The sequence below is a fragment of the Petaurus breviceps genome, unplaced genomic scaffold, assembly GCF_028583685.1.
Source record: "Petaurus breviceps papuanus isolate PSGF00001 unplaced genomic scaffold, PetGlider_PUasm1.0 110, whole genome shotgun sequence".
Taxonomy (NCBI): Eukaryota; Metazoa; Chordata; class Mammalia; order Diprotodontia; family Petauridae; genus Petaurus; species Petaurus breviceps.
Window position 1 is genome coordinate 4,572,371 of NW_027185597.1, and position 27,842 is coordinate 4,600,212.

The window sequence follows — 27,842 nt, forward strand, 5'->3', positions numbered from 1 at the left end:
CCTTCCCACAAACTTTCCTCCCACACCTGGAATATTCTGTTTTATCCTTCTACCTATTAGATTCCCTAGTTTCCCTTAAGGCTTTACTGAAGTTCCTTGTCCTGCATGAAGACTCTTCTGATCCCACAGTTGCTAGTGGCCTCCACACCTTTCTGAAAATTACTTTTATATACTCTGTATATATTTTCTTCTCTGTATGCATGTTAATTCCCCTAATATAATCTAGAGGGCAAGGATTCTTGTGTTTTTTCTCTTTGTATATATACTGTCAGCATCTGTCAGTGTACCTGGCACATGGTGAATGATCAGTACATTTTTGTTAAAAAAATAAAGACAAGTGAATGAAAATTATTCCTTTAGTAAAACAAATAATTCACTTGCAAAGTGGATAAAGACCCTTTCTCACATCTAACTTTTTTAAAGTTAGGTGTTGTAAGGGGAAGGTAAATTTTAAAGATCTTCCCTGCCCCTAGGCTAAAGTGCACCTGGGGCCTGGGGTGGGAGGCTTGTTTTTCAGTTGATACTTTTTGATTGGCAAGTGGGTCCAAAAGGTTGTTACATTCTCTGAGCCAGGAGAAGGCTATATAAGCCCTGATGTATAGCTTTGTTTTGGGGCTCACTTTGAGAAGTGTTCTGTGATTTGATATGGATTCTGGGAAGCCGTTGTCCAGAGGGCCCCCCCCCCAGCTTTGAAAAACCCAGATATTGAAACCCAGATGTTGATTTGGTATGGATGTAATGCTTGGACAATTTGGAAACTGGCTACTTGATCTGTTTCTGTCTTGATAATTCTGCCTGTATACTTTGAAGTTCGGGGTGCTGACCTTTTTCCCCTGAATGAGGTAAACGATATATGTTTGACTGATTAAAGTAAGCTTGTTAACCCATTTTGAGTTGCTTTCCTTTATCAAAGCAGATCCAAGAAACTGTGTTGGCAGACACCCTGGGGACACTGGGGTTCTTGCTGCTACAGGTGTTTATTGCTCAGGTTTGCTTATAGTGAAGTCCATATATAGTTGGCAACATCCAAAGTGAGTCCAAGAAGTACGAGTCAACATCAACCTGTCAGTCATTTTTTGTCATAGTGATCTGCCCTGTCCTGAGGGAACCTGGGCTATCAAGGGTTCACCAGGGTAAAAGATTCTGCCTATCCTAGCCAGGTCAGAGAAATGCAGGACCAGGCAGGGTCAGTAGAGAGCTAAGAGCAAAGAATATCATTCTGTGAATACTCTCTCGTCACTGTTTTCCACAGGGCATAGCATTGCCAGAATCCCATAGTAGAAGGAAATAAAGCAAGCAGCCTTAGTGAGTCAGGCATTTTCTCAAGAGTCATGGAGATCAAGCAAGGTGATGGTAGAAAAAAAGGTAAGAGAGGTTCATGGAAAAGGATTTAGTGTCTGAAATTCAATAAATCCAGAAACAATCGAAACTGACTGCTCTTTTTGAAAAGTTTGGAAGTTTTGTAAGCAGACTGACTAAATCTCAGAATGACTCATTGCTCTGAGTTTGCTAATACTCTTTTTGAGTCCTATAATTTGGGGCTAACTTTACTAACTCCTGTCCCTTTAAACTTCTGGACACATTTAAGTTATGGATAATTCCTTATTGCATTCTTGCCCAAAGGGAAGTAGCTGAGTTTCTGCACATTATCTCACCAGGTTAGATTGCAAACTTTTTGAGGGCAGAAAATGTATTTCATTCATCTTTATCTCCATGAAACCAAGTACTCAGCAAAGTGACTTGCATATGATAGGCTCTCAATAAATAATTATTGAATTAAGATAGTATCTTAAAGGACTCATCATTCTAGAATGGTCCTGTAGGACTTCTGTCTGCTTATCTGCAATAATCCCTGGCCAGAGTTCTTTCCATGCAAGAATCTTGACCTTGATCTTGAAAAACAGACTAACCAAAGGATTCTACATATGTTGAGCCTTTAAGGCCCTCATACGTGAGAGTCAGAGGGTCCTCAGGAGTTCCTGAGATGTTACCCTCAATGGAGCAAAGATAAGAGATCTCAAAGACTAGTGTTGATTGCTGAGGACATAGAATTTTCCATGTCATTTTCCACTTTTGTCTCAAAGGTCCCCCAAAATGCCACATTGTAAGAGGAAAAATAAGGACTTGGGGAAAACAAAATACAACTGTGTACTTTTTATGTGTGTGATTTCCAAAAGAGAGAGATGCTTAAAATAGAACACTTCTGTACTCATAATGTATAGATTTCACACAACATAGTAATTGAAAGAATATGTCAAATTTACTACTTTGCCAAATTCTTTCCAGTGAATATATGAAGCAAAAGGTGTCAGAAATTGGCATGCTTTCTATATTATGTATATATATATATGTAAATCTCATATATTAAGTGTCTTTTTATTATATAAACCTACTATGATTATGAAGGTGAAGAATTAAAGATCTTAATTTTATGTGTTTGTGTTGAGAAAAGGAAAACCTATCCCACTTTCCCCTTCCTTCTTCTAGATAAAAGATACTCTCATAACTATTAATATTCATTTAACACCTAAGATTTAATGGCACCCAAGGAGTCACTGAAATGGGATAGATGCATATATTATGAATCAAATACAAAATACATACACAGTAAATGGTTTTTATGCCAACAAAATAGCATATCTGTATTCTATTTTATATGGATGTCCACATACAATTGAACAGATGTTAAAGAGCCAGAAGACTGCTATGAATGCTCATTAACAATAATTGAACAAACTTGCCTAAGTCTTACCTAATCCATATGGTACAGTGGAAGAAGGTATAGTGCGTTTCAAAGCAGAGGACCTGGTTCAAATCCTGCATCTGGCAACTGCTACCTGTGAGACCTTGGGCAAGGCATCCCTGTACCTTAATTTCCTTTACTATAAAATGATGGGGTTGTACTGGATGACCTCTGAGGTCCCTTCCCACTCTAGATCTCAGATATTATTCCTATATGGTGCAAAAGATAGACAATAGGACCAAAAATCAGGAAGATCAGAGTTTGAAACCTGCCTCAGACACTCACTAGCTGTGTGACCCTAGAAAAATAATTTTCCTTATTTGTAAAATGGAGAAAATAATAGCACTTAACTCCCAAGGTTGTCATGAAGATAAAATGACATGTTTGTAGAATGCTCTGCAAGCCTTAGTGCTATATAAAGGGTGTCAATCATGATTACTAGAACCAAATGATTTTACATGAAGAAGAAAATTATAGATGTTCACACATTGTTGTACATCCTTCATTTTCAAAGAAGACCAATGATGTCATAGGCAATGCCTTGACCCATGCATGAATTGATGGAAGGTAGGTAGAGTTGCACAAAGTCACTTTTTGTTCCAGAGTCATCAAAGTATACTGGCAAGACACACCTTATAAAGAAAATAAAAAGAAAGTTAGTTTCCTGAATAAATAACTATGTGTGTGAATGATGATGCTAAGACAACTTTATATCAGGATTATTGTTTTTAAAGCAATTGGGGTTAAGTAACTTGCCCAAGGTTACATAGCCAGTTTTTTTTGTGTGTGTGGGTGTTAAGTATCTGAGGCCGGAACTGATCCTAAGTCCTCCCGACTCTGGAGCTGGCACTTTTACTCACTGTGCCACCTAGCTGCCCCTATCTCAGGATTATTAATGAATTATTTTCATTAACACTCTGATTTTGGGTGATTACAGTACTCTCCTTGAGGTAGGACTAGGAGGAAATCATAATTTTTTTATTGTGGTTATGTTTGCTTAAATTTAAAATTTTAAATACACATAATTGTATCTTATTAAATATATAATGAAAAAATATATATCATCTTTCAAGGGAGTTATTAGTTTATTATGTTACCATATAATGTAGCATAGAAAAAGTATTTTGACCAAAACTACTAAGACAGAAGGAAGCATCTATGAAAGCAAAAATATGCAATGTCACTCAGAGGATAGAAAATTGTGGGCTGGAAGCTATTTCTAACAGGAAGGAAATACAGTTGGCCTATGTAAGTTAATGGAACTTTAATTCACCTAAAGGCAAACCTCAATGTTAGAGCATAAATGACACTTCGATTACTGTCAGAATTCTGTCAGAAGATAAGAAGACAGAATTAAGTAACACAGTGGCTGGTTTCTTTATATGGCCAGGAAACCAAGGGTAACTCAAGTTGAATTTAGAGGAGATGCAAGATACCACCAGAAATAGTACATAAATGGTGGTATTAATATAGTTGATGCTAATAAGGGACTATATTTGTTCTCTTAGGACTTGGAGACTTTGTTCAAGGAACTAGAGAAGATGTTATAATGGCATTTTTAACTCATATTAGGGGAGAGTCCAGGGCTAAAATGAAACCCATAGAGTCAGGGAGAGAGAGAGAAGAGAAAACTGAGGCAAGGGATTTCTCTCATTCTTAGACACAAATAGGAGTGGAAACAAGTGGGTATCAATTGCTGAGGAGGCTGGCTACAACTGAATCTGTCACCAGCAGAGTCAGTCCACAGGACCTTCAGAAAGGCTACCTGAGGACTTGGCATACTTACTTAGATAAAGCTTTCCCTCTTTCCTTGGGATCATAGACCCAGAACTGGAAGAGACCTCAAAGAACATCTCATTCAAACCTTTCACCACTACCCACCATAGTTTTACACTTGAGGAAACTGAGGTCCAGAAAACTAAGTAATTTGACCGAAGTCATACATGTAGTAGGGCAACTAGGCATAACGAATAAAGCATTGGGACTGGAGTCAGGAAAATCTTTGTTATGATGTGACCTCAGACTCTTACATTAGCTGTGTGACCCTTGTCAAGTCACTTAACTTGTTTGTCTCGGTTTTCTCATCTGTAAAATAGAAATAATAGCATCTACTTTCCAGGGGTATTGTGAGGATCAAATAAAATAACAACTATAAAGCACTTAGCACAGTGTGTGGCGCACTGTAAGTACTATATAAATATAAGCTAGTAGTAGTAGTAGTAGTAGTAGTAGTAGTAGTAGTAGTAGTAATAGTCACAACTTTTAGAGGTCATATTTGAATCTGGGTTCTTTTACTCAAAAGCCAGAGCCCTTTCTCTTATCCCATGTTTTCTCTTCCTAGTCATTGCTTCAGATATTTGAGTTCTTGTCACTTCTGCAAGAGGGCAGTTCATCCTTTTGTATACTGGTTATGACTTTTTATGGAGATGAGGGATTTTCATATATAGATATATATGTATGTGTGTGTATACACACACATACATATGTATGTATGGCATTATAATGAACTAAGGACCAGTAAATATTGGGTCCCTGTTTCTGACTTTGCCAGTAGGGAACAATTTAATAAAGGTTAATATAAATAGGATAATGTAGCTTAATAAAAAATCCTGGAGGGATGATTTCAAAAGAGTATGGCTTAAAAGGTGCTTAAACAGTGATATGGAATTAAGAAAGTAGAGAGAGAAAATGGAAAGTATATAGCAATAGTCAGTGTTTGGAGGTGTCCGCAGCAGTGTTGCCAATGTCCCAGGTTGCTTCGAGGACAACAAAGTTAATATGGAATGATTTTCTATCATCTTCAAGTATTTTTCTCTGGTAAATATTTCATTCTTATTTTATGTATTAATTAGTATTTCAGATGTCTGGCAGTTCATTTTGCTTCTTGTTATTTACTTATTACTTTCTACCACATATGATGACAAGTTTACAAACACCTTATGTTTTGCTTACAAACAAGAGTACTGTGTCTTTAATTTAGGAAATCTGTATATTTGTTTCACCCTAATCATGAAGTGGTCAGGCTCAAGCTGTTTATTTTTAGCTACCTAAGCTACTGGTAAATAATAGCACCTGGTGGCAGTGAAACCAAGGAATTATGATAAAATTCAGGACTTGCTTTACAAAAGTTCAGATAAGAATTATCATAAATCTTTAAGCAAATAAAAAAAGTAATGATTATGATGTTGCTGCTGATGATAATGGTGAGCAAAACTATTAAAATTACAGCTAATAAATTTGAAGGAATACTCTCATGGATAGTGAATATTATATATATATACATACATATATATTTACATGTATGCATAGATGTGTATCTTTTACATCTACCTCATAGATGGAGTGTTGGAATGAGAGTGAGAAAGATTTGAGTTCAAATTCTTTCTCAGGTTTTTAATATCTGTGTGACCTTGGGCAAGTCACTTAAATTCTTTTAGCTTCAGTTTATTCACCTGTAATATAGGGATAATGGCACCAATCAGTTAATTATTTCTTTTTTTTTTTGGAGGGGGGAAGGTAGGACAATTAGGGTTGTGACTTACCCAAGGTCACATGGCTAGTTTTGTGTTAAGTGTCCTACATCGCATTTGAACTCAGGTCCTCCTGACTCCAGGGCTGGTGCTCTATTCACTGCCCCACCTAGCCACCCCAATTATTTCTTAAGCATTAGCCAGGCACTCTGTTAGGCATGGAGGATATGAGGATAAAAACAAAAGTTCGTGCCCTCAAGGATCTTAGTAACTGAATTAGCATTTATTAATCACCCACTTTGTGCCAGGTGTTAAGTGCCAGGAATATGAAGAGACAAAAGACAGCCCTTTCCCTCCAGGAGCTTGCAGTCTAATGGGGAAAACAACATGCAAACCACTGCATATAAATAAGCTATGGACAAGATCAACAGAAAATAATCAGCAGAGGCAAGGCATTAAAGTTCAGAGTGACTGGGAAAGACTTCTTACCGAAGCTCGGATTTTAGCTAGAACTAGAAGGAAGTGAGTAGGTGAAAATGAGGTTAGAGGGAATTCCAGGCATGAGGAATAGGAAATGGCTAAAGTCGAGAGGTGGAGTGTCTTGCTCAGGGAAGCTCAAGGAAGCTGGTGTTACTGGATTGAAGAGTATTTCCTGGTGTGTGAGGTGGTAGAAAGACTGGAAAGGTGTGAAGGTAACAAGTTATGAAGGATTTTTGAATTTCAGAAGATTTTCTATTTGATTCTGTAGATGACAGGGAGCCAATAGAATTTTTTTGAGTGAAAGAATGACAGGGTTGGACTGACCCTTCAGGTAAATCACACTGGTGACTGAATGGAGGATGACCATTCTATTAAGGGAGATAATTTGTAAATGGATTAGTATATACAAAATAAATGAGATAATTTGGGGGAGAGAGAGCACTAGTAGCTGGAGATACAGCAAACCCTTTCTTGGAAAAGGACTGATTGAGCTGGGTTTCAAAGGAAACAAAAATTCTAAGACATAGGAGCAATGAGAGTATATAGCAGACATTCTAGGGAATAAGTAGAGTAAAGGCATAGATATGAGAGGTGAGTATTATGTAAGAGTAAGAGCAAAAAGGCCAGGCTTTTTGTGCTATAGTGTGAGAAAGGGAAAAATATATAACAAGGCTAGAAAACTAGGTCGTGTCAGATTTAAAGGTCTTTAAAGGTCAGACATAGGAGTTTCTATTAGATCTTAAAGGCCGTAGGGGGTATATTGGAAGCTATTGAGTAATATGGTCAGACATGCACTTTAAGGAAAGATATTTGTAATTTTTAAAAAATATTTTGTCCAGGACATTATACCAATTATACTATGTTATGGAAATGTGTTTTATCCCATACGTTAAAAATTTAAAAAAAAGAAATTCATAAGAATTACAATCATATGAATAAGGACCAGCAAGTGGGCAAAGAGTTGAACTTTGACTTTATTTAGGGGGGGAAACTCTAACAATTAGAGCTACCTAAGAGCAGGTGGTCTTGCTAGGTATTCAAATAAAAGCTGCATAAACATTTGTGAGGGATCAGCTTAAATCATCGCCTTATATTTGTGTCCACACACAATGCAGCTGGAAAGCTGTTCTCAAAGCCAAGAAGACCTTCGTTCTAGTTTTGCCTGTGTTACATGCTGACCCTGAGTAAATCCACCGATTTCTTACTGCTGTAGACAAGTCTCTAAAACAAGGTTGTGGAGAAGTTGTTACTTTGTTTTGGTCCATGGAGTTCCCACCCTAGAGTTCCTTATCACAGGTACAATCTCTCCCTCAATCCCCATAGGATCACAGATCAAAGCCCTAGAAGGGACCACAAAGGTCTTCTAATCCATCCCCCTCATTTTTGCAGATGAGGAAATTGCTAGGCCCAGAGATGTTAAATGACTAATTCAGGAAAACAGAGTAAGAAACATCAGTGGCAAGATTAGAACCTGGCCCCCCTTACTCTGGACTTAGTGTTTTTACAGATGTGCCAGGATATTCTAGAAGATACTATTTTTGGGGTACGGGGGGGCATCTGGGATTTCCAACGGAAATTCTTTGATACTTTGAAAATTCAGGAATGAATTCAGAAATGGCCATAGGTCAAATTATCATCCTAAATCTTGACCCCTACTGACACTATGCACTTGAATATACTCCTCCAGAACCTGCCACTTAACAATCTTTGATTTTATCTCACTTGTACTCTGTAAATTTACTTTATCCATACTTCCAAATGAGTTGGACAATAGGGATTCATACCTAGCAACTTACTCTTTTTCAGGAGGTTCTATTGACAGCAGGGAAATGCCCTAGGACTCCAGAGTCTGGTACCCAAGTGGGGATTAAACTAGTAAACACTGAGCTAGAGCCATGCCCGTTACACATTTAATCATTGACTGGAGAAGTAGCAAAGAGGTAAAGAGGTACATAACCTTGTACCAATAGCCCTGTGGACAACTCACAGCTCATTGCTTTCCACTTCCATAGTTGTTTCCCTCACCGAGACCCTTCGTTCCAAATACTTGTAAGTTCCTAATTGATCTTCAGCCTTACACTGATTTCTGTTTCCAATTGCCTCTTCCTCTTTGTCTTCTCAATCAAAAGTAGGACTATCACTTTGAGGCAAAAGAAGTTCCTATCAGACCCTAATGGTAAATCTCTCCCACAACCCACTGGGGTCTCTCTGTTTAATGGACTCCCCAGTGTTGACAGAAGAAGGATTTTATAAGCGACCCTAGTAGCAGCCCTTAATATGACATATGTTACATTCTCACAGTGCCTATTATGTGTGCTTTGAACATGAAGTAGTAGTCCCTTGTTCAATGGAGAAACAAATGAAGTCAATCTTTAAGTATGCCTTGTTTAACAAGGGCTGGAAACCTAGCCTTAATTTACTCCATTTCTTTAGTTTTGTTTTAGATAGTCCATTGAACCAGCCCAGGTCAGGGATTATGCAAAATCCCATCTGTGAACTATAAGATAAATTTATGTGCCTTAGAAACACATTGTCTGTCTGAGTTACATGAGCTTTAGCAGCCAAATTGTTTAACAGCTTCTTGGCATTGGTCTTGCAAAAGCTTGCTTCCTTTGCATTTTACTGGATAATTGCTTTTCTTAAACAGTATAAAACAAAGATCTTTTTGTTTCCAACCCATCCAATTTCATTAAGTTCTATACATTGTTCTGGATTTGTTTTCTATATTGTAAATCACAGTTCAGATGCAGGGCCCATCTTGTAGTAGATTGAAGAATTTTTGAGGCTAGTTCAAGAAATAGGCTGAAAAATATTATATTTCTGCTCTATATGAGCATGTGTGTACATAGATAAGAAATTATCAAATATACACACATGTGTGTATGTTCACATCACATATTATGTAATATGTAACATATCATATATGGAAAGAGAGGAGAGGGAATGCAGTGAAGCATAATGGATTGAAGTCTGGCTTTGGAACTTCTGACACGTGCTAACTGTGTGACTCTGGGCACATCATTCAGTCTCTCAGTGCTCTTGGCAAATCTCAAAGACCTTAAAGTCAAAATAAAGTGCCAACCTTCATTGGTAGATGTAGTTTCCTTACCTGGAAGTTAGCATGATAAGAGTCTGGAAAGGTAAAATCTGATCCAGTGGTCAAAAATTTTGAATATTAGACCCTAGAAATCTTAACAGTATTCAACAGGAAACAAATAAAGATTCTATTAAATTATTAAAAGTGACCTGGCACATTGCTGGACCACAGAGAATAACATTCATAATTTTAGGGTCAAGCTACACATTCCAAAATGTGTCATACTTTGAGGCATACATATGTACAGCAATAGGATAAGAAAATTTTATCATCTTTACTTAGCTGATATCATAAAGTGCCCTGGATCATCATTGGATAACAGAACGTAGACCCCAATAGGGGAAAGCACAAACAATCAAGGGCAATATTAAATTCCTCTCTTTTATCCAAAGCAATTCTTTTCTCCCAAATGCATATTGAATAGTAGATTTAGCCCTTGCTATATTCAATGTGATGCTGATGATTTATTTGATGAATTAAAGAAAAAAAGTAATGGAGATTTCCCAGCTCATACTTTGATGCTTTGACATTTCAAACCATCCATTTTTTCATCCATAAGTGTATTTATTCCATCAGTTCTGACTCTAACCCTTCTATGCCTTAATAGACAGTCTTCATGAGTTGTAGGTAAAAATTTTCTTTAAAATCCACCAACTCATAGTAACCTGGTGAGAAGTCATGTATATAGGCTCATGCTTGGATGACAGGCACACAGCATGTCACTGGTGTCCTATATCTACCCAGTCTTACTTTCTTCTGGTCCAGTCTTCAAACCCAAAGTCACCTTCTTTCTATAATGAAGCATTAAATTAGAAATTTAATGGAAGATTCTGATTCATAAGCACTTACAGTATGACTAAAAAATTAAGACCCAATGCAAATTTTCAACATAAAGAAAATTAAGAGAAAAAAATAGTGAAAGGTGGGGCAGAGCCAAGATGGCAGTGCAGAAGCAGGAAAACTCCATGAGGTCCCCCCATAACCACCTAAAATATCTATAAAATGTGACTCTAAACAAATTTTAGAGCTACAGAACCCACAAAGTGACAGAGAAAAACAAATCTCCCACTGAAGGCAGCCCAGCAGGCTGGCAGGAAGGATCCATCCCAGCACACTGGGACCAGAGCCCAGCCCTGTGTGACCCCATGGTTTTAGCCTTAGGGTGTCCCCAAATAGCAGTGGCTGGACTCTGGGAGAGTGGATCACCAGCAGCTGTGGCAGTTTCCAGAATTATCAAACCATAAATGCCAAATGCAAAGTAAAAGGTCAGTGTGGACTTTGCAGGAACGGGGGGTCTGGGAATGTGGTCCAGCCTCTGCCCCCAGATGAGAAGGTGAGAAGCAGTGGAGGCACAGGTAGCTGCCACTGCATGGCTGCTCCAGAGCTCATGGACTGCAGATTGTAGGGGGACCAAGTGGCCATTCAGAGCAGTAATTGTTCTTGCTTTAACCTGCTTGGATCTGTATCACTGTCTGAGGTGGAGGTCCTGGGGTGTGTAACCAGGTGCCAGAGCTTGTGGAGGCTTCAGAGAGGGCACCCAACTAATAGCTCTGGCAGCTGAAAAACTCCAGTGATTTGGGACAAAGCTCTCCTTTCTGGAAGCAGAGTTCTACTATGGCAAAAAGCTCAAAAGCCACGTAATTAAGTGGCAACATGAGCAAACAAAGCAAACACAGTAATCAAATCTTAGATTCTTTTCTGGGGGACAAATAGGATCAAATCATGAAATGGGAGGAAGACAATGAAGTCAAAACTCCTACACCAAAGGCTTCCAAGAAAAATATGAACTTGTTATAGGCCATAGAGGAGTTCAAGAAGGGTTTTGAAAACCAAGAAAGAGAAGTGGAGGAAAAATTGGGTAGAGAAATGATAATGATGCAAGAAAATCATGAAAAGTGAGTCAACAACCTGACTGAAGAAAATAACACTTTAAAAAATAAACTAACTGAAATGGCAAAAGAGGCCCCAAAAGCCAATGAGGAGAAGAATGCCTTAAAAAGCCAAATTTGCTAGATGGAAAAGGAATTTCAAAAGCTCACTGAAGAGAATAATTCCTTCAGAATTAGACTGGAGCAAATGGAAGCTAATGACTTTATGAGAAATCAAAATACTATAAAACAGATCCAAACAAGTGCAAAAAAGAGAAGGCAATGTGAAATATCTCATACCACTGACCTGGAAAATAGATCCAGGAGAGATTATTGAAAAATTATTAGACTACCAGAAAGCCATGATGAAAAAAAGAACCTAGAAATCATCCTTCAAGAAATTCTCAAGGAAAATTTCCCTGATATTTTAGAACCAGAGGGTAAAATAGAAATTGAAAGAATTCACCCATCACTTCTTGAAAAAGATCCCAAAAAGAAAAGTTCTAGTAATGTTACAGCCACGTTCCAGAGTTCCTAGATCAAGGAAAAATATTACAAACATCCAAGAAGAAACAATTGGAATAGTGTGGAAACACAATCAGGATAAAACAAGATCTAGCAGCTTCTACATTAAGGGATCACAGGGCTTGGAGTATGATATTCTGGAGGTCAAAGGGGTGGGATTATAACCAAGAATCACCTCCCCAGAAAAATTGAGTAGAATGTTTCAGGGGAAAATATGGTAATTCAATGAAATAGAGGGCTTTCAAGCATTCTTGATGAAAAGACCAGAGTTGAATAGAAAATTTGACATTGAAATACAAGAAGCAAGAGTAACATGAGAAGGTAAACAGGGAAAAGAAATCATAAGGAACTTATCCAAGTTGAACTATTTACATTTCTACTTGGAAAAATGATAATTGTAACTTATGAAACTTTTCTCATTATGAGGATAGTTGAAGGGAATATACATATGTGTATATATATGTATATATACATATATATGTCTATATGTAAAGGTATATATGCATATGAATACATATGTGAGTATGTGTATATGCATGTACAGATATACATAGACAGAGGGCACAGGATCAATTGAATAGGAAGGGATGATATTTTAAAGAAAAAATAAAGAGGTGAGAGAGGAATATAATGAGAGGAGATAGGGAGAAACAGAATAGGGTAAATTATTTCATATAAAAGAGGCAAAGGAAAACTGTTACAATGGAGGGGAAAAACAGGAAGGCCAAAGGGAGTGGGTCAATGTTACTCTTGTTGAATTTGGCTTAAGGAGGTAATAATATACACACTAAATTGGGTATCTTACCCTACAGGAAAGTAGGGGGGAAGGAGATAAGAGGGGGCATGATAGAAGGGAGGGCAGATTGCGGGGGAGGGTAGTTAACAGCTCACACTTTTGAAAAGGTCAGGGTCAAAGTAGAAAATAGAACAAGTGGGGGGCGAGATAGGATGGAGGGAAATACAGTCAGTCTTTCACAATATATCCACTACGGAAATGGGTTTTTTTTGTAATTACACATATACAACTTATATTGAATTGCTTATCTTCCCTGTAAGGGTGGGTGATGAGGGAAGAAGGAAAAGAATCTAGAATTCAAAGTTTAAAATCAAATGTTTAAAAAAATATTATTATTGTACATGCACTGGGAAATAAGATATACAGGCACTGGGGTATGGAGATCCATCTTGCCCTACTGGAAAGCTGGAAGGGGAATGGGGGAGGATATAGGAAAGAGCAGATTGGGGTAGGGAGTATTCAGTGGGATCGCTGTTCTGGGGTGGTGGGTAGGGGAAAGATGGGGAGAAAATTTGTAATTCAAAATCTTGTGGAAATGAATCGTGTAAACTAAAAATAAAGGTTTTTTTTTTTTTGCTAATTTTTGGGTTTATTCCTTTAACAAACTGCCACAAGACTTAAAGCAAAAGAAAATGCATATAAAACCAGTAAAGTTATATCCACAGCATTTGTCAAAGCATAATATAATGAATGGTTACAGTCTATAGATCTTCTTCAAAAGAAAAAAATATTTTGGTAGAAACTGACAATATCAAGTTGATTATCCCCCAGAGTACTCAAATGCTTTAACCTGTATAAGGATCTCTTTTTCTAATACGCATTTCCTTGGAGATTCAGAATTTTACATAAACAGAAACATGCCTTATTGCTGTTTTTGTTTAGACAAATTGGCCCAAAGGTGAGGGAAATAGGGAAACTAGGATGCTGGATTTGGGATGTGAAACTACAGAAGTTAAATGACTTAGACAAGGTCATACAGATGATTAGTGGAATCCAACCCAGGTTGTCTGGTATCTAATTAGTGTTCTTTGCATAATATCACACTGGAGAATAACATTATTAAGAAGGACATTTGGGAAATAATAATGAGAAATCATCTGATAAAGAGGCAGGGATTCTTCCTCCAAGGAAGACATTCTTAAAATTAATCTCTGGAAGCAAAATCTGTTTCTTCGAACTGGAGCCTCCACTGGGTCACAAATTATTCCAGTTTGGTCTTTTGAGCACAAGTCTCTATTATTGTTCCCTTCTCCCTGAATGACCTGGTGTTTTAAGATCTGACATTTATTCTTCCTCCTTCTCTGACATTAATCTTCTTTCTCCTGACTAATTCAGTCTTTCCAGTTTCATTCTCTTAAGAAGAATTAAGGGGATCATCCTAGTCACATATACACACATGCATATATACATATAATTTTTACTCATTATATTTGATTAAGGTAATTCTGTATTATAGTATATTTCCTTCACAGAAGTTTTCATATCTGGGGGATTTTTTCTTTCTTTTAGGTTGCTTTGAAGAGAAGTGTGAGCTGACATTGAGAGGCTTTTGTGTACCACTTTCTTGTTTCCCCACACAAGAAACTCATGCCATTCTCTTGCTCCTAGCATGCCTTCCCTCCCCCTACATGTCTTCCTGCAGAATTCTTTGATATCTTTTAGGTATGATATCTTTTAGATATTAACCCCACCTCCTCTCTCAAATATTGTTTGAGTACTTTAGTACAACCTACTCCCTCTTCTTCTAAATTCATATCACACTGACTATAGTACCATTCACTGTCCTCAATCTTAACTATTCATAAAAAATCACACTATAGATTTGGAGCTAAGAAGTATGGTAAAGGATAGAAAGAATGATAGAGAATCCACTGATCTTGTTTCTCCTGACATAACTGAGGTCCAAAGAATGGCTAAAGGACTTCCTGGAGGTCAGACAGATAGTAAACAGCAAAGCTGAGACTCAGGCCCAGGTCCCCTACATCCAAAGCCAGTGTTTTTTACCTATCTGCCAAAATGAACAGTCCTTAAGGGCTGAGACCCTGTTGTATATGTCTTTATATTCCACCCTCCCTATTGTTTAACATGATATCTTGCCTATAGTATACACCAATAAATATTTGTTTAATAAATTTAATTTGTTTAGTGAATTTATTGAATGAAAATAAATAAATAATTGGGGAGATTGTCCAGATAATGTGGATGCCAAACCCCTTTCTGCCTCAATTACTTGAAACTACCCATTGTTTACTGGATACACATATTTCGATAGTCATTTCCACTCCCAATTTATAGAGATCCTCTTGAAAAGTAGGCAGGTTTAGTTATGTCTGATTCTTGCTAGCTTAACCTCAGCTAACACAGCTGTTCCAACCAGCTAATCTTTTTTCCTGACTTTTGAGGAATTATATGAATTCTAATAACCCATTGTCTTTGTCATTCTCTGCCCCCACAGAAGATAAAGTGTGGTCAACTGTAAATCATGACTTGCAGAAGCAGACTCCCGTGGTCGGCTACAGTCCAGAAAAATACTCAGTGGTACAGCTCAATTACAGTGCCTCCATGGATCAAATCACGGCCATCACCAGCAGTGCTGAGTATTGTGAGCAGTTCGTCTCCTATTCTTGCAGGATGTCAAGGTTGTTGAACACCCCAGGTAGGCTGAGAATGGAATGTCATTTTTAATTACTCTCTCAGCTGGTGTCTGGAATTACCTAAACAATTCAACAGGTGCAGGTACCTGGTTCATCCTTCCAGAGGATGGGCTTAGATGTGCAGGTAGCAGTATATAAATAAAATAAAATCTCCTGTTTTTCTAGGGAATTAGACAAAGAATACATGATTCTTGATTTGATGGGCTTGCATTATTCATAGATGTATTTTTTTTTGTTTGTATTCTTTCCTGAAGCTTTTTTGTTAGGAGAAGGGCCTTTGGCAAGAGATATGTTGGGTTTATTATAAACGTAGAGGTAAGTTAGTTGAACCTGTAAGTTTTGTTTCCTTTAAAGTAAAAGAAAAAATACTTTAAATTCTGAGTCTACTAGTGTTCTTTGCCTCTGGAAATTTGCCATTATACATACCCCCTCTGATGTATTGGTATGTATGCTCTAACTTATCCCATCACCAGAGCTGTAACTAGGAATTCTTGTACCCAGGGCAAATTCACTTAGGGGAAGAGATCATCTAAGATATAAGAAGACCTCACCTCACTTTGCCTGACAAATCCCCTATGAATGAGTCCACAGGTCCAGCAGGAGTTTGATGTATTTATAAGTGAAGAGAACAGTGTACTTTGATTACATCCAATTGTATTTAGAAATGTAATGGCACCTTTATAACAGAGGAACGAGCTTGCACCTATGATTAAAGACTCCAACTTGCTTGAGGAAATGAGTAGTGGAATGAGGTAACTAGCATGAGGCATGGTGGTGAGGGGCAGGCAAGCCCTAGGTGGCATGATGGAAATAAGACTCTTGGTATGGTGAACTGTGGCCAGACAAAGGAGTAGGGATGATTATGGCATAGTTTCAGAGACACTGGAAAATTATGAAACATGGAATTGACAAGCCAGAAAAGTGTATTCTGCTTCTCCCTCAGATGTTGATAAGCTGGCACAAAGCCCCAGTCATCTACACTAATAATAATTTTGGCCATCATACTGATGTATTTTGTATATATTGGTTAAATGTCTGAGGTGTCCTTGTTCGGGAAAAATTAATATCTTTCTTCTGGGAGACACCAAAAAACGCTGTGGTTAAAATGATACGATAAAATAGATTTGATGTATTTGGGCATATGGTTAGATAGAGAAAAAATTACTATGAGTGTGTGTGTGTATTTGCTATTTTTTTTGATGATGGCTGTTTTCATGAGAGAGGGGGATCCAGATGACCTTTGTACGTAAATTGCTTGTGAGGGAATTAGAATAGCAAGTGTTTAATTGTGGGAATTGAGTGAACCACACTGACTCCATCTTGTGACTCATTCCTGGAGCTAACTCTGTTCCCTTCCGATTTAATAATGGGTCTAGTTCAATTTCTGTCCTGTGAGAAAACTTCATTCAATTGTAGGAATTGTATGTGGGAAGGGGGGAGGGTATTGCATTATTTAAACCTAGCACTTCATGGTTGGGAAACTGGACCATCTCTACTTGTTGCTTAGAGACTCTTAACTAAGGACCTCGGTTATGCTGACTAGAAACCAACTCGGAAGCAAATATAGGTGCAAAGAGTTTTCTTACAATTACGAATCTTAAGCAACCCATTTGTCTGACCTGAAAATGGGCATCATATTGTTCAATCAGTTCTTATTTCCATGTTCCTTTGATTGAGTACAGACACTTGGGGGGGAGTGGGATGTCAGGGAATTTCCCTGATTTCAGGGAACTAGACCTGTTTGCTCTCCTTAATCTTTCCTCCAATTAGAAATCAGATTATCTAATTTTGTATCCTGGTTAATTCCTTTAGTTTTAACTGTTCTTTGATTCATTGATTTTAACACATAAGTCTGTCTCCCCCTGTATTTCAGGTCTAGTGCCAAAGCTAAGGGCACTTGGTCCCAATTTGTTAGGCGGTTAGCATGCATTGCTTAATAAATTGATCTGCTTAGTATCTCAAATCTTCGTTTCCTCAGTCATTTCATCTTTCACTCACCACATTTGAGTTTTTATATTGGGATAAAAATTGCACTCAACCAAAGAGAGAATTTTAATTCAGCAAACATTTGACAATGGCTGCTATATGCAAAAGTACGAGCATAGCAGTGTCAGAATGAGGAAACAGCCACTTACCATACCCTACACTGGTTTAAAATGAGTCATCAATGTGGGGAAGAATTAAGTAGCGAGTAGAGGACTAGACTTGGGTACAGGAATATATGGATTCAAATTCCAACACAAACATTTACTAACTATGTGACCCTGGGTAAGTCGCTAAAACTCTTGAAGCCTGCTTTGTTGTGTGTAAAATGAAGATATTCAACTCTGTGAGTTCCAAGGTCTTTTCTGTCTCTAAATCTGTGATCCTATGATATCATAGTCTCAATGAGCTGTTTAGTTCTCTGAATTAGCATAAAAGGTAGTCAAACTTAGGAGGACTCACAAAGAAAATACTGTGTACTATATACTAGGTGTGAATGTGAGCAAAGTCAACCATCTAGCAGACATTCATAGACATCTATTTGTGTGGGAGAGTCAAAGAAAAATAGTATGTTATCGCTTTTGAATTGTATCCATATAAAATGGAGAATTTTATCTTGATATTTAGATCCAACGAACACTTTCTATTTCCTGATAATAAGACTGGCACTGGGACATATACTCCAGTTTGGAGAGAGACAGAGACAGAGACAGAGACAGAGACAGACAAACAGAGAGAGAGAAACAGAGAGAGAGAGAGAGAGAGAGAGAGAGAGAGAGAGAGAGAGACAGAGAGAGAGAGAGAGAGAGAGAGAGAAACAGAGAGACAGAGAGAGAAACAGAGAGACAGAGAGACAGAGACAGAGAATACAGCTTGTTGTGTTGCTGTGGGCTACTCAGGGTCCAGCACTAAGCATGATTCAGAGAGGTGAATAAGAAATAACCAGGTCATGTGGGTAATTCAAGGAAGAACCAAGAACTCCATTTATTGATTCTTAGGACAAAGTTTTTATAGAGCAATGAGACAAAGGAAGGGGACTCAAGTTTTCTTATCATTACCTTAGTCTGTTGTATCCTGGAAGTAGCACAGAATAGATAATTTGATAAGGATTTGTTCTCTAGTGTCAGAGAGTCTTAGGAAGAGTCAGTTAACTCCTTTCACATGCAGTCACATTACAAAGGATGCTCTTCAGATCTGGCTTCAAGGCCTAAGCCAAAACTTGGATCATAGAGGGCATTTGCATAGCAGCCTAATAACTAAAGTCTTGGGGAAGAGCCTATTGGTCTCAGAACTCAAACAACATCCTTATAAGTGTAACCTATAACAAAGAATTCAGGAGCTAATTTAACAGAGAAGTTGAGTCTCAAAGAGCTCTTTTAATAAAGTCCACTATTAGGATTTAACATCTGAGTCCTGAACCAGGCCTCTTTGGCTCCCCACATTGTGTGATGAACCATACATAGGTGTTGGCATGGCTAGAACTAGAGCTTAGGTATCCTTGCTTCCAGGGAACACTTCTTTCTATGATGCCCTGTTGTCTCCATTCCTTTGTCTTTATCCCCCTTCTCCCTTTCAAAGTCTGATCTTTGACCATGTTAGCATGTAAACTGACAGAAAACAGACTACAAGGTTGTACCTCCCAGGGATATTATATAACAACAATTTGAAAATTAAAGCAAAGGGATGAAGTTCTCAGAGTTGCAATATTTTATATCAACCAGCTGCTGTTGGGGGGAAAATTTTGAAGGGGTTTATTTGGAACCCTAAAATCATATACCTTGTAAGGGAATATTTATTCTGGCTAAATATAGAATGCCCCTAAGTTTATTCTTTATAGTCTATACAAGTCATGTATTTCATGTACAAGTTAACCCGGTTGCTGTGGTCCTCCCCACCTCACACCCCTCTATTCTTATACGACGAGACCATGCTGTTCTTTTTTTTTTTTTCTTTCCAATTTGTCTAATCCCCTGGGTAGCTCTTGAAAGGAAAAGTATTAGTTGTCACAGAAAGTTTCCTTATACTGTAATATTACATATGTGTCAAAGTAAGGAAGAATACATTTTAATAAAAATATCTAATTTGCCATTTTAAAGAGCTAATGGATGTTACAATTGTTTTTTTTTTCCTTTCCTTCTTGGTAACACTCAATTTTAAGTATCCATTTACTTGTACTTAACTAAGGCTGAATTATATTGCAACTTTGGCAGAAGCACATGTGACATCTGTTTGAATATAAAGTGAATTCATTATAATCATTGAAATTAAAATGAATATCAAATGAGCTTGTAATAACAATGCATTTAAAATGTTATTCTTTATTTTGAGAGACCCTCATGAGTTCATTTGGTGTCATATAGTTACTAATGATACTTATAATAAGGCTTTTAGTTGGTATTTGTCTCTATCTCACTTCAGTTTTGATAAATGTTCTAATGTAATTTAGCATTAATAAACACAAAAGTAATCATTATTGCTGTTCTTCAACTTCCTCCGGCATTATGATGTATGGTTTCCCATCCTATTATGACACATTCCATGGTGGTTGTTTTTCCTTGACTAGTGTAGTGCTGAGTCTAATTTGTGATGGTTTAACAATCTGGAACTACATTCCATTAAAGATTTGTATGTACTTATTTTGCAAATTAGGAAACTGAGACCCAGAAAGACTAAACTACTTACCCAGGGACACAAACAGAGCTGACATTTTGACTAAGGTTTTCTGAATCCATTCCATTTCTCTGCCTCCTAAATACATTAAATACTTTTTTTGGTAACTCTTAATGAAGGCTTACACAGATCTTCATACAGAACTTTTCTGCCTTCATTATGAAAGTTTTACAGAATTTGAAATAAAACCACAAACAAAAACAAACTGCTGTTTGCAGATGATGTTTTTATGTACTATGACCAAATAATGAGATTAACTGGTGGGTACAACTAAGAATGAGCAAAGGTAGACTGTCCAAATATGGAAATCTTTTGATGGCCACTCAAAAAAAACCCTGAAATATCAACAACATTTTATTTTTGTTTTTGTTGTTCATTCATTTAAATTATGTCTGATTCTTCATGACCCTATGGACTTCTGTCCATGGGGTTTTCTTGGCAAAGATACTTGAGTGGTTTGCCATTTCCTTCTCCACTGACAAATAAAGGTTAAATGACTTTTCCAAGGTCACATAGCTAGGAAGTTTCTAAGCCTGTATTTGAACTCAGGTCTTCCTGATTCCAAGCCCAGGTGTCTATCCACTGTGCTACCTAGCAACACTCTTTTGGGGAAGTTAATTAGGACTACAAATTTGAAGTTATTTGAGTTTGCAAAATGCACAGTATGCAGTAAACTTGAGAATAAGCATCCTGGTGAAATATTTTAATTGATCACTTGATTGATTACTTAGAAATTCAGAAAAAGCTCCTAACACTAGGACTGATAAGGGTCCTTGTCAGGGATCTTACCATTTCAAAATAATCCTGAGAAGTGAGTTGGCATAGTGGCAACTGAACCTGGGAGATAAGAGAACTCCACTCAGAAGAGTATCTCCTCTGACATGTTGAAGACTAATAGATAGCACAGTGGGTAAGACCAGTGAACTCAGAATCAGTAAGACTGGAGTTCTAATCCCCACTCAGATGCCTAAAAGCTATATAACCCTGGGCAAAGTCAGTTCAGTTCTTTCACCTTCACTTTTCTCATCTGTAAAATGGGAAGTATATCACAGGATTGTTGTGAGGATTCAGTGAGGAAACATATATAGAATGCTGTTACAACCCTTTAATCTCAGTCTATATAAATGATAGCCAGTAGTAGTGGTAGTCATCCTCACTGGTGGTGATGTAGTACAATAGGAAGAGGAGAAGGAAGAATAGGGGTAGGAATGGTGGAAGAGCAGGAGGAGAGTGGAGGGAGAGGAGAAGCAATAAGATGATGGCGAGGAGGGGGAGCTCTATGAATTATGGGAAAGTCACTTGGTTTTTCAGAACCTTGGGTGGTTGCTGTTTTCTTTGTTTTTTTTTGTACAGAGATGGAGCTAAACATACTGGAACTTAGCATTGTTGTTAAAAATATTTTGGGAAGCTAAAAGAGCTATATATATAAATGTGAGTTATTACTGTTGTTATTATTGTTATATTGCCAAAGTAAATCACCCAATTTATGTTTTTTGATACTTTTTGCCATGTATCTTTTTAAATATACACATAACAATTTATGTTTAGGAATTCTACTCTTGATTCCTTAGATATAAAGGATCCGAATTTGCTTATTTTTTATTTAATTCTGGGAACAGAAAATTGATATTAATTGTTTACTGTTTTCACAATATGAGTATGCTTTTAGTCTCCAGGGCCATTTTGTTCCTACTGGCTTTTCAACATAGTGTAACTCTCATGAGTAAGTCTTTGATTGCTTAAAGGCCAGTAAAGATGAATTTTGCTCGGGGAAGGCAATATAAATTATCCATTTTTTTTCTATTCAGTTTAGCTTAAAATTTAAACCCTGTGTTGAAAGGAATGTATGCACAAACACTTCTGACTTTATAATGAAGTTGTGCGAAATTCAATATAGGTCAAAAATTCTGAACTGTGATTTAGAAGAAATCAAAAGGAAAGAAAGCATTAGTAGCGTTTTGTAACTACTGCGGTGCTGTTGGTGGAAAAGGTTATAACCCATTCCTAGCAAATATTGCCTGACATTTGTGCTGTCATTGAAAGAGCACATTTACAAGTCTGCATGCCATGTATCATTATTGATTCTCTCTGAGAGTATTTACTGTCACTTACAGGAAAGATTCATTATATTTTTCAAGAAATGGTACTGAGACTATCACTAGGCCATTGCAGTGAGAGAGTAACATTGGAAGTAAACAAGATTAAAGTGTGTCACTGAACTGGACCAATAGTGGAATGATCCATGAATTAAACTATTGAACCAGAAGAGATATGGGGATCAGGGCATATGATCTTTATTGGTTTCTCCTTCTGTAAGGCAGTCTGCTAGATGTTCCAAAAAGCCCTCAGATGCTTAAGGACAAAAGTCTCATTGGTAATCAGAGTCCAGAGAGTAATAGATATTTTCTTCAAAGGGCAGATGTACTCAGGAAGCCCTGCTTATGGTAGAGTGCCCATGGTCTATTTAATGGGGGTATCACCAATAGTTCCCACTTTGTCCCTTGAGCCTCTGCCACAAGAACCTAAGTTTATCCAAAAGAGAGATAATCCACTAAGAGGCAGAAGATTCTCTCCATTAGTACTGGGGAATGAGTTCTGACTTTGGAGCCAGAAAGACCTGAGTTCAAATCCTGCCTTTGTTATTGTCTGGGTGACATTGGGCAACTCATTTAACTTGATTGGTCTCAATTTCATCATCAGTAAAATGAAGGAGTTAGACTATATGAACTTTGAGATCCCTACAGATTTCTAATCCTTATATAAAATCATAGTCCTCATCCTTGTAATTACTCCCTCTCCTATAACCTACAGAAATAAGCCTTCCTTTCTGTGTAGCAACTGGTGGGTGATCTGTGCTAAATCAGGATCCCCTGACTCTCTTAGTGTAATACTTGAATGAATCTATTCATCAATATAAATGTTCCATGGAGTGGTTTAGACTGCAACCCTTCCATGTGTGCCTTCTCACCCTGTGCAAACCATTATATCATGCCATGTCCTCCATCACAGAGGACACATACAACACACTGGAAATCTTCTAGTTCTCTTAATATTCTAAGTCCAGTCCTTAGGTATCCATCCCTCATCACAGGATCTGGCAGTTGGAAGGGATTTCATCTACCATTTTGTCTAACCCAGATGAAAAAGGAACCCCTAATATAATACAGCTGATAAGCAGTCATCTAACCTCTCTTTAAAATCTTCCAAAGAGCAACTCCCATTTTTGAAGCAATCCCTTCCATTTTTGGACAGCTTAGTGGGTAGAAAAAAATTTTCTAGATATCAAGCCAAAATTTGTCTCTTTGCAACTTTTATCCTTTGCCACTATTTTGGTACTGTGGGGCCTAACAGACAAGTCTAATGCCTCCTCTACTTGACAGCTCTTCAAATATTTAAAGACAACCATCATATCTTTCCCCATGTCCCCTGAGTCTTCTTTTCTCCAGGCTATGCATATCTGATTCTGTCAACTGCTCCTCACATGTCATTAGCTCGAGGTCATTCACTCTCTTCGCTGCCCTTCTCTGGGCTGTCTCCAGTTTATCAACGTCACCTTATCTCTTACTCTTGCTCCGTAACTGAATCTTCTCTTTATCTTGTCATATATATGGCCAGTGATATCTTTCAGAGTGCTCACTGTGTGCAGTGAAAGTGGCAATGTGTTGTGGCCTTGTTTGGCCATTCACAGCCTTGGCATAGCCTACATTTTTTATTCTTTAGAAATAATGATATTTCTTGATTAACAAACATATGGCATCACTAGTAGAATATGTTGCTAAAAGAATAGGTTTGCTCAATAGGGATCAGCCTGGAATTATTGAAAGCATGATAATAGTGATGCTTAATTGATACAATACGTCCCTCACTCATCATCTCCTGTGCAAAGGGCCTGAGCCCCTACTAAATCTCATATACCTCTTTCTACCTTTTCAAAATATCATTTTATAGTAAAATGTAAAATAAACATATGACACATGGCCGTGGACAGAGTTTAATTCCTAATGGGTTATATTTAGATAGTTATAATGATTAATTTGTGATAGAATAAATGATATCAAGTAGCAATAAAATAGTAATAATCAATTGCTAGTTATTAATGGGTGTCCATGCTAGTCTGTGCATAGGGTGATATTTTCTTTGAATGGTTACAGCTTTGTCAATAACCACCAAAGTCCTTTCAGGCTTATAATCCAGATACTAAGTGAATTGATGAATCACAGGCCATCTTCATAGCCCTGTTTTTCCCACAGCATTTTTAAGTTATACTAACCAAACAGATTTCCTTATTACTTTTATCTTGACCTCCTTCTCCTCTTATCATTAACAACCCCCACCATGAACAGAGTAAGAGTTTTTCTAATGACATAATAATGTCCCAGTCAACTCACACTTACGCATCTGGAACCTTCATAGTCAACCTAAAAAATGTTTCAGGGTGTCATGTAAAAGTTGGAGATTTAACCCATTACATAGGAATGTCTTAGGACATGAAATCAAAAGCTACATTTCTAAAGCCTTCAGACAAAGTCAAAGGCTTATAAAGTCACCTGGAATTTAGTAAATGTTAAACACAGCCCTCAAGTGTTGGGATTTGGGAACATAAAACCTCTCTTACTGGGAAGTGCAGATCAGTGCAACAGAGAATTTTATTTAGTGATGCAATACCGTACCATTCATAGATTACTATGGTACAATTGCAAAGTTCATCTTGAACTAATCAGGCCTACAAAATGCCTAATCAGAATACAAATCTGAACTTGCCTTTGGATTGCTAGGCTAAGGACTGGGAAAGAAGAACTTAATCTGTTAGTCATTTTCCAAGGATTTCTGAAGTATTTTCTTTTTTACCTCTTTTTTCAACCTGTACCAATGAGATTTCTAATTTAAGACACTAAATTGGTTCAGGCTCCATTCTAGGCTCATTCGCCTATGAACTCTGGAGGCAACTTCAGATTTATATTTTAATTTTGTTCTCTTTAAATCTAATTACTTTGGTAAACACCTTCCAATTCCACCACTGTGTTACAGAATTGCCTCTTATATTTCTAATCAAACTATTTGAAACATGTCATGTTTCATAGAATTCTAAAGTTTTCAGCCTTCTGCTTTCTTGCTATATACAGGACTTATTTCCTCTCTCACTGTTTATTCTGCCAAGCTTAAGTCACCAAGGACAACTCGAACTTTGTGGAGTTTGTTTTTCATTTTTTGAAAGCCATTTAAAGTTCACTGCTGTTTCTGTTTACTAGAGTACTGCATTTTGACAGGACCTTGGATATCATCTGTCCTAATCTGCTTCTTGTACTGATGGGGAAACTGAGGCCTGGAGATGTTATATAGCTTTCCAGAATCCCCTCAGAAAATCAGTGGTAGAGGTGATACTGAGACCAGAACCCAGATATCTACATTTCCAGTTCAGTGTTGTTGGGTTTTTTGACACTGTGAGTCATCTACCAGACTAGGACATGGTCATTAATGTCTTCAGTAGTCAAAGTGAGTCAAAGCAAAGTGATCTGTGCCTGGAGACTTAGAATGTATCGCATACAATTATAAGCAATACAGAGATGTACCCTAATGACATTACAAATCCCCTGTGTCTTATTTTTCTCCTCCCTTCCTACTTACCTATCAGGTAAGACAGATTTCTATATTCAATTGATTTTGTATATTATTTCCTCTTTGAGCCAATACTGATGAGAATAAGGTTCAAGTGATGCCCATTGTCCACCCTCTCACTTTTCCCTCCCCTGTTCACACCTCTTCCTATGAAATAATTTCTCCTATTCTTCCTCTCCTTTCCTTCTGCATTAGTGTACTCATCTTTCTTGCCCCTTAATTATTTTTTTTGTCATTCCCTCAAAGTCACATTATACTCGAACCCTCTGTCTATGTATATTCCTTCTAGCTATACTATTAGAGGTACAATTTTTAAGAATTACAAGCATCATCTTCCTATGTAGGTATGTAAACAGCTTAACTCTATTGAATCCCTTATGTTTTCCCTCTTTACTTGTTTATAATTCTTATTGAAGATCAGAATTTTGGTTTAATTCTGGTGTTAGCAAAGTTTGAAATCCTACTATTTCATTGAATAGCTATATTTTTCCCTTTGGAGTATTATGCTGAATTTCACTGGGTTAGTTATTCTTGGTTGTAGTCCTAGCTTCTTTGCCTTCCAGAATATCATGTTCCATGGCCTCCAATCTTTTAATGTTGTAGCTCTTAAGTCCTGTGTAATCCTGACTGTGACTCCCGATATTTGAATTATTTCTTTCTGGCCATTTCCTGTATTTTATCTTGTCCTGCTCATTCTGAAATTTGGCTATGATGTTCCTTGGAGTTTTTATTTTGGGATCTCTTTCCTGAGGGGATCAGTGGATTCTTTCAATGACTATTTTTCCCTCTGGTTCCAGGATATCAGGGCATTTTCACTTGATAATTTCATCAAAGTTGCTATACAGGTCCTCCTTCTTATTATAGCTTTTAAGTAGTCCAATGACATTGTCTCTCCTGGATCTGTTTTATAGGTCAGTTGTTTTTCCCACGAGGTATTTTACATTTTTTCTATTTTTTCCATTCTTTTGAATTTATTGGATTGATTCTTGATGTCTCATAGAGTAATAGCTTTCACTTGCCCAGTTCTAACATTTAAGGAATTATTTTCCTCAGTTAGCTTTTTTATTTTCTTTTCAATTTGGCCAATTGTACTTTTTAAGGAGTTGTTTTCTTCCATGGATTTTTGTATCTCCTTTTCCATTTGTCCAATTCTTCTTTTAAAACATTTGTTTTCTTTTTCCTAGCTATTGACTCTTCATGCTCATTTTTCCCCCCAATTTTTCTTCTACCTCTCTCCAGTGATTTTTAAGCTCCTGTTTGAGCTCCGCCATGAGTTTTTTCTGGGCTTGAGGCCACTTCCCATTTTTATTTGAGTTTTCATCCATAGGTGTTTTGACATTGATGTCCTCTTCTGATTTTGTGCCTTAATCTCCCCGTTACCATAATAGCTTTCTATGGTCAGATTCTTTTTCTTGTTGGTTTTTGCTCATATTTTTTGGCCTCATTTCCTTTTTCTTTAATTTGAGCTTTGTTTGAAGGGTAGAAGGGACACTGTCTCAGGCATCTTCTATCAGAGGCTGAAAGCCCTGGCTATTTACTTGATGCTGCACTGATATTGCCTTGAGGCCCATGGGGGACCCTCCTCCCTGGTGAAATGCTAAGGGGGTGAGGTGGGGATAGCTGGCATTGCTGGATGCCTTGAGGGCTGGCAGCTTACCTGGTTATAAGCCAGAATTCTTGTGGTGGTATCTGGTTTGTGGTGAGGCCAGTGGGTTGTTTCTGCATTTCTCAGGGCATACACTGAAGCATGTGGAAGTCTGGTTGCTGGAGGTTACCTGTTTGCCCAGGGCTACACTGAAGCATGTATTGGTTCTCAAAGTTGGAATCTGCCCATTTCCCTGGCTAATGCTGAGGCATGTGGAGGATCCTGGTGTTGACATTTCCTTGCTCTACTGCACTGGAGCTCAGGATCTACTGCTGGTTTGCTGAGGTGGTACTTG

The 27,842-nt window shown here is 37.6% G+C and overlaps 1 protein-coding gene across 1 annotated transcript in view; it reads left to right on the top strand.

Annotated features, from left to right (window-relative positions):
• LOC138156879 (contactin-associated protein-like 2) overlaps positions 1 to 27,842 on the top strand; it is a 2,167,135-nt gene that overhangs the window by 1,248,224 nt on the left and 891,069 nt on the right. Inside the window, exon 12 of the mRNA XM_069082365.1 lies at positions 15,435 to 15,635. Within this exon, the coding sequence (XP_068938466.1) occupies positions 15,435 to 15,635 (201 nt within the window). The remainder of the gene's footprint in view (positions 1 to 15,434; positions 15,636 to 27,842) is intronic.